Below are 8,693 nucleotides of genomic sequence, written 5' to 3'. Positions count from 1 at the left end.
ACCAAGACATACTAGGTGAAATGAAGTAGCTCAGACAATATTTATTATGTGCGTGAGAATTTCTCTATTTTCTTAGTTATGATCCAGTCCTGAGAGAAACATCGCATTACCGAAAATGAAGCAGTTTTTAGGAGCGTGTTTAATGTGTTTGTATTTTATTTTAGTATGTGTGATACAACGCACACTATCGTGACCCATTTGTTTTTGTTTTGTTTTTCCCCAACATTTTTCTAGACTTTGGTGCTTTCCTTTTCTAGAGTTACCCTTATTAAAAGAGAGACTTTCTGGGCCCTGTTTCATAATGAAAGGTAATGAAAGGTATTGGTTCATAGTACAAGTATAGAAACAACGTGGTAATTAAACTAACACTTATATTTTTTCATAATATGGATGACTCTTAGGATTAGTGATATTACAGGAGTTAAAAAGTAAAAAATTACAAGTCACTATTGTTCTAGTCAGTGTAATTGTATTAAGTTAAATCAAAAAGACTAATGCTGGAAGATTTCTGATTGACCCTGTGTACCAATGAATGGAATTTGGTCCGGGTGCGGTCAAATAAAACTCTAATAGTAATAAATATTTTAATTGAGCCATAACTATTTTAAAATAGTTATTACTATTTGAGTTATATTTGACCGCAATAGGACCATATTCAATTCAACAAGACTAATAGTGTTAGTTTGTACTTTATTATGAAACAGGGCCCAGGTAGCTGCAGTTTCATAAAGGATAGATCACGGTTTCGCATTCAAAACTAATTTACGTCCAGTACACATCTCTCATATACACCTAGCCTTTCGGAAGAAGTCCATTATCTAGCCAATTTACAGGAAATTATCCTCCTGATTTGCCAAATGTCGGGAAAATAATACCTTTATACATTTCTAAAAATGTACTGGACCTCATCGATATCTACTTTAGAAAGGATATTCAAGAATTGATCCTATTGTTTTGATACCTACGAATTTTTAGATATCATGACTATATGTTATAAACACATATATTTGTAGATTTTAAGACGACCAATGGGAACTAATGACCGTGAAAATTTATTTTAGTTAATGAATCACTCAGAACGCATGATAAGTTTATTCGGATGACAAGACTGTAAAGCAATGATTCATGCTGGTATAAATAAATAAGAAGAATTTATTTCTGGGATTGGGCCATGACAAGGACATTCTTTAGCTTCCGTGTTTTAATGTGGGCAAAAAAAAAGTTATTCAGGACTCCGCCACTATTTGAGTGGAAAAATTTTCAGTCCATAATTATTATATGATCTCAGTATTGTTCATTTTCCCTATAGGGCAATTTTTTAGACTTGATATACCTACGTACATAGTTTGAAAAAGATTAATTATAATTTCTTAAACTACTGTTTTAAATTTTTAAGCTTTTTATTCAAACTTTCAGACTTCTGTTATAGGTACAAATCTATTTCTGCTCTTTTAGTTTTACTGTTCTTTTGTTTCATGCAGTACTGTATTTTTTCTTTACCTATTTTGTTTCAACTAGGCCATAAAAATGATATAGTTTAATTTACAATAAAATATTGATTTAATTTTCTTTCCAATGTATTTTTACGGAGCGAAATTTAAATAGTAATCTATTTTAAAAAATAACACTCCTTTTTTAAATACAATATAATACACCACAATACTTTTTTAAAAGCTATTAGAGGTGACTGTTGATATTCTGAATAATAATAAATCAGATGTGTTTATCACAATAAATGACTATTTTTTTTGTGAGATTTTAATTTTGACTCTCCTCCCTCCCTAATACCTGTCTAAATTCACATTATTAAAGTAATTTTTGCACTTATTTTTTGAAACACGATTCTCTATTTTGATAATCTACGAAATAAGATTTAGAAAATCTACATTCAATTATTATCTTTATTATTTTATTTTTAAAATATTATATAATTTTAGCTGTTACTTAGTTGTATTTCCGTCATTACTGTTAGTTTTGAATTTTTTTTTTTTTAATTTGTATCGACATAAACTGTTTAGTTGGAAGGTCAGTTGTTAAGGTTTATAGCCTATTTAAATGAACTAAAGGTTATGTGACTGTGTTCTATTACGGTTGATATTGTTTTCATTGTGAGGTGTTGATTACTTCTGTATTACTTCAAAGTTTGAAGAAATATTAGTTTTAGTCAGAAATGTTGAATTTCAGTTATAATGTTAGCAGATATATTAATATTTTCAAATTTACAATGCCTACTACCTAGTACTGATGTTACATAGGTAAGTTTTGTTATTGTTATTGTTCATTCCCGTATGTTATGATTGTCATATTGTTCGATAGTAATGTAGTAATGCATATTACTTTCTTTAATTATGATATTATATGCAGAATATTTAATAAACAATGCTTATTTATTTTATATTATGAAGTGATGTCAGAGTTATGATATGGTGTTGTAAAGATAGTATGTATTTGTGTATGTCAGTAGAAGTAAAATTGATTTAAAGTAATGCTCTTTTAAAATTATGTCAACAACGATTTTATTAAATTTTGATTTAGTGTTTTTAAGTTGAAGAAATGAATTGCTGTATCTATTAGAAAATTAATTTTGTTTCCTAGTTTGCCTACACTATGATTAATAATTATTTTAACTTATTGCATTTATTTTGTTAGCTGCTAATGCAACCCTTTCTAAGAAGTTTGTTTTGTAAAGGACAATATCATTTAATAATTTATGTAGTACCCTTAAACATTTATTTCATTGCAAAAGCTTAGTGAATAATAACTTACTTTCACTGAGAAGATAAAGCCTGTCAAGGAAATATAAATTTTATTGCTCACTATATATATATACACACACACAACCAACAGAATGGTTCTTCTCAAAACCATTCATTTTGCTAATTAATTAAATATTTAAGTTCTAGAACATGTCCATCTTACCTCTCCAGATGTATTTCTTTGATGGTTATGAATAGTTCTAACATCATCAGCAATGTATTCCTTTTCCTCATTTTATGTTCCTAATTCTGATGCTCCCCATGCTTGATGTGTTTTAGAAATGATTTTCGTAATCTTGTTTTTCCATATTATGAATTTTTTCTAGTTATGTAATCTCACTACTTAGAGGTTCATTCTTGGGGTGCCTAATCTATTTTCTTGTAAGTAGTGTACCTAGTTTTATTAACTGTGTGGGGATGAATTAGTTGACCCTGTTTGTTTCAATTTGAATTAATGAACTATAGCGATCTTAAATACATACAATTGTGAACATATCTTTAATAAAGCACTTAACAGTACTTGTTCCCAATTTTTATACTATTTTTTTTTTCTTTTTGATAGTAAAATTTGTCTTTATAGTGTGCCTTTTAGTTTGTTGCCTTAAGGTTTGTATTTATGGTGTTTTTCAGCTTGTGGCAGTTCTCAGAAGATCGTTTAATAAAATAAATTTATTGGACATATAAGAATGAAGCCAGGCTAGCATACTAAAAACAAAATAATTCCTTAAGTTTGAATTCACTTTATTTGATTAAGTATCTAAATTTAAATAACAGATTAGGAATAAAAAAAAAGTCATTTACAACAGTTAATATAAATTTATGCCTTGTAGTTGGTGACAATAGTACTTTTAGTTTAGCATCATTTTAAGGCCAACTGGTTTTAACAAAAATGAACCACCCAGGAAATGTGGTGTTAGCTGTCAATGTAGTTACCTTCAAACTTACTGTAACCAATTAAATCCAACATCGACTGCACCACCAAATCACTTTGGACGGAAGATAATCTTTTGTGTTTGGTATGTGATTAAAATCAGAAAGGTTGTGATCTGTTATGAGGTGCTAATAGCTAACATAATTGTTAATACTGATTGGTACTGTCAACAAATGATTAATTTGAATCAAGCTTTGTGTGCAAAATTGCCAGAATATAAAAAAAAATAAATCAGAAAGTAATTTTGCTGTGTGGTAACGCTCTATCATTAACAGCCAAACTGATCAAGAAAACGATTGAGACATTCCATTGTGGTATATTTTTGCATGTGGCTTATTTACTGAACTTGATTCCATCCGATTATTACTAATTAGCATCAATGAAACACGCACTTCCTGAACACCACTTCGCATATTGCGAAAATGGCTTGATGACTGGTTTGCATCATAAGAGGAACAGTTTTTTTTTGTGTGTGTAGTATCTGCAAATTAACAGAGATTAGAAAAATGTACAGCCATTGTTGGGAAATACTTTGAATAAAATATTGTTTTTTTATTTTCGCACTATAAACATAAATTTTCTTTACGGAAGTTCCGGTTTCCTATTTACATATCTGGTACAGTTAAGTATGATTTGTTTTGTTTAATATTTTTGTATATTCCACTAGCCAAAATTTTGAAATATGAGGTTCTGTGCTTTCTCAAGGTGGTGTGGAACTGGTATGACTTAAACATACAAAAACTGTCCTAAAGTTCTCCAAACCGTATTGACTTGATAGAGGTGGGGGAGGGGTTATGTAGGAAAATAGACAAATTTTTACTCTTTAAATTGATGTAAATAGTTTAAAAAAAAAAGATAGAAGACTTTTGAAATTACTCTCATAATAAAATTAACAAAACTATATTAAAAAATAATTAACTACTCATATTAAACACTTCCATCACTTTATTGAAATTTAATTTAGCTCAATTTAATAATTCAGTAGAGGTAATTTCCAAAAGTCCTTTGTTAGCATTTTTTTGCAAGTACAAATTTATTTTAATCCTATGTCTTTTCAAGCTATATCTTTCTACATTCATAGCAATACATCCATAAGTAGATTTATTAATATTATTCTGAACTTTTTATTTTTTAATAAAATTAACTGATACATTAATTTATATTACCATTTACAATATTCTTGCATTTACTAATTCTAATTTGTACCCTATGATTCTTCACATCTATGTATAATTAGTTTGTTTTTTTCTTAATTATAAAGGAACCATCTAGCCAAATATCAGTGTCGCACTGTATTAAAATGTATAAATAATTCTAATAATGATGTTGATGGAGGAATACTCTGAAATGTCAGTTAAGGAGAAATGTATAATTAATGTTAATGGAGGATTTTTGGGAAGTATTTTCACAGAAAAATTTAGATTAGTAAATAATTACTATTATAGCCTCTTTTTTTTACCTTCTGAAACATATGTATACATATATTTTAGGAAAATAGAAGTTAAAAAACATTTGCCTGATGTGTACATTTGTGGAAGACAATTTAAATCTAGAAAATGGCTGCTCTGTTTGACCCTAATGACAGGTCAAGGTAAGTTCATGAAAGTAAGTTTAATTTATTTATTTATTTGCAAATGTGAATACATGTGGAATATATTATATACATATAAAATTACATCAGAGTTATAAAAATCATCCTACTTAGTCGAATGATAATCTCTGTTGTGTTTTTAATCATTTATCATCCAGTAGCAGATTAGCTATGAAAATGAAAATGAATTTTATGAAGAATTATTTGTAAAATACCACTGTATAACCTTTGAAAACATGAATATCAAATAGGTTTTTAAAAATTTCTTTGTCAGCCATTTATTGAATGGCTTTCTGGATTTTTTATCCCTTTCGTTTATGTTGTTTTTTAATATCAGCCAATATTTTCAATAATAAACCAATATTGATGACCAAAAACAAATCCTACTTATCCATAGCTTTCCTCCTTGACTACTGATAATTTTCAGGTTTGGCACCAAAGTCATAGGTCACCTTATATTATATCAAGAATTTGTCATTACCATATGCCATTTCATTTCAAATTGGTGGCTGGTTGTTAGAAGTTATATGCACCCATATCTCAAACTTTTAGGAAGATATTGGAAAAATATAAAATGTTTTAAATTTACTTGACAGAAAAAAATAAAATTAAAATTATTTTTTGAATGGGTGGACCAATATTGTTGCTTCTCTTTTTTTCTCTATGGTTTTGGTCCTTGGTGCCTGTCTTTCATATCAGCTTTTTACAATGATATTTACTGTGCAATAAAACTACTTTGTATTTTTGTATAGACTGTAGTGCCAGAACTGCTCTAATGATTTTTAAGGAATTTTCCTAAAGTTTTCTCAACTTTTCATGTACAGAATCAAGAAAATTTTAAAGAAAAGAAATCTTGCCCTTTTTGCTCATTTGCCCTTAACTCTAAAAGTATTAATTTTATAGTAAATTATTTAATTGGCATTTGAAACAAAAAAAACAATCATCTAAATGGGACCATTAGTAAACATACACCATATAGGACATTGTACACTTGTTTTGTTTTTTTCCCTCTAGACTTCCATCAAAGTCCTTTACAGGAATATCAAGACTCATTTCTAGGGGCCTCTACAAAATAAATATTGACTGACCCTGGTGAGAATCGAAGCATTTGTTCTAAACATAAGACCTATAAAAAATCTGATAGGGCCTGACCTATTTAAATTTTTATTCTTACAATCATATGTCCTTACCTAATTAAAAATGTGTTTATGCAAACTTATGACTTCCTTTATTTTCTCCTCTTTAAAATAATGGAAATTTTTCTTACATACAAAATAAGTGATTTAGATGTCATTTCTGTTAAAAGAAAGTTTATAAAATTATATTTTGTTTTTAGCAGCTCTACTGTAGTTTATCATCAGTGTTAGTTCTCAGAAATTTTTTTCAAGGACCCCTAAATCCTAAAAATTGTTTTCTCTCATAAATCGCTACTGAGACTTACATTTAAATAAATGTGTTTAGACAGGATGTGTCCTTACATTTAAATAAATGTGTTTAGACAGGATGTGTCCTTGAACTCTGGAATTATTGAGTATAAATTGTGTGTTAAATTAAAACAAGTATATTTAAAAATGTTTCTGCAGTGTTTACTACAAAAATTTTAAACTAGCAGACCTGGAAATACAATTGCTGAATTTCAGGATGAGTATAGGTTGAATGAACACAATTGAAAGTTTAATATCAATAGTTCTATTTATTTAAAATTAAAAATTTACTTCTATATTATTATTATTATGATTTTGCAACATAAATTGAACCAACATATGCGATAAGGAACATAAAAGATTTTTTTTTATTATGTTCCTTAAGCTTTGTTGGTATTTTTTTCATTTTACTGCAAAACCCAAGGCTCTTATCTATATCTAGTATTGATATTGAGAAACATTGTGCCCTTGGGTGTATATTGCAAAATGAAGATTTTTGAAAAAAAAGTATGGACAAACACAAAAATATTTGTTGGTTTTTATTGGATATGTGGGTTTAGTTATAATTTCTGTTGTATTCAATTTTTAGTTCATTATAATGCTCTTCAGTATATAGTTATGTTTTTGATAATTCCATTTGGCATATATACAAACAAATCCCTCAATTTTCCTAAAGAGGAATATGCAACGAATAATTGTGTTTGATAAAATCCTGGGTTCAGTCTTTCTTTGAACCTGGAATGTGGACTTACAATTATCACTTATTTTAATGGTGTTACCAAAGGATGTCATTTAAAAGCATTTAGGATGTACATAATGAAAACAGACCAAGCTCCAAATTTCATTTGTTAGAAGTTTAAATGGTTAGACATGCAACATTTCTCAAAGAGCAGAGAGCTATCAAGTATTAAACAAACCAAAAGACATGATAGATAGATATTACTAGTAACATGGGATAATGAAAAAACACTGATATGGTGAAGGAGTCACTATTTTCAAAAACTTTCCTTTGTTGATTCTCTTCCTAAAAAAAAAAAATAGAATGGTTGTAGTCTTACTGATAATTTTAATCCAATAAATATCTAAAAAGCCAATACATGGTCTCTAAATGAGCCTCTAGAATGGTCAGGAAGATAAAACCTAATTTAACTTAAATTTAATTTAACTTAATTTTGTTCTCAACTTTTATTTTTTTTTTTTTTACCGCAGAAATTGGGGATTTCAGAGGCTTTAAACCAATCTTCCCATGGCAACAGGGAACAGTTTGAAAAAACAGTATGTAAATCGATCCAGTATTTCAAAAGTTTATTGTGGACAAAGATTCGAATCATACACTTATATATATATTGTTCATAAAAATGTTTTCTATGAAAACATCTCTTTCCAATAGCCTCTTAATGAAAACCTTTAAAATTGTTTTAAAAAAAAAATCAACATCTTTTTTATTTTTAAAGAATATTTTGTTTACTATGTTGTAACTTTGAATTACCGAACTTACACATTTTTTTTTAGTTATTGCTTTCTATTAAACAGATGTGATGCTTAAAAAAAACATAAAGTACCAAATTTCTCCTTTCCTGCAAAGAAATGGACCATTGTCTAAACAAACTTTTTTGTTGCTTTTTAGGTCTACTTAAACTATTGCTAAACATTTGCCAGTTACCCTTTGTATGTATGTTTCCTTTTGTCATTTTGATCCTTTAGCAGTGTGATTTATGTTTTGATCTAATTATTAATACTGGGCTCAGACTTGGTACTTTTCATCTCATTCTGCATACTTTAATTTTAAAGGATTTTTTAAAAGTCCAGCAATTTTCACTAACCCACAAAAACTCCAAATAATTAATAAATCTTGTAGGATATAAGAAAAAAGTCATAGGACCAAAGTTGTATTTCCTTTTTGAATGGAATATGGTCCGGGTGCGGTAAAAAAAAACAAACTCAAATAGTAGATAATTAGATAACTATTTGAGTTTTTTTTTTTTTTTTTT

The 8,693-nt window shown here is 28.2% G+C and overlaps 1 protein-coding gene across 3 annotated transcripts in view; it reads left to right on the top strand.

Annotated features, from left to right (window-relative positions):
• Window positions 1–2,033: 2,033 nt before the first annotated feature.
• Crk (Crk proto-oncogene, adaptor protein) overlaps window positions 2,034–8,693 on the top strand; it is a 57,005-nt gene continuing 50,345 nt past the window's right edge. Inside the window, exons 1-2 of one of the 3 annotated variants that reach the window (XM_014427932.3) lie at window positions 2,034–2,255; window positions 5,178–5,278. In XM_014427932.3, coding sequence (XP_014283418.1) covers window positions 5,244–5,278 — 35 coding nt within the window. In that variant the 5' untranslated portion in view covers window positions 2,034–2,255; window positions 5,178–5,243. Of the gene's footprint in view, window positions 2,256–5,177; window positions 5,293–8,693 lie in introns of those variants that run through there. The other 2 variants (XM_014427934.3, XM_014427933.2) reach the window with 2 other exon arrangements.

Source organism: Halyomorpha halys, unplaced genomic scaffold (genome assembly GCF_000696795.3).
Source record: "Halyomorpha halys isolate HHAL.00 unplaced genomic scaffold, Hhal_1.1 Scaffold682.1, whole genome shotgun sequence".
Lineage (NCBI taxonomy): Eukaryota > Metazoa > Arthropoda > Insecta > Hemiptera > Pentatomidae > Halyomorpha > Halyomorpha halys.
This window is presented reverse-complemented; position numbering and strand designations above follow the sequence as displayed.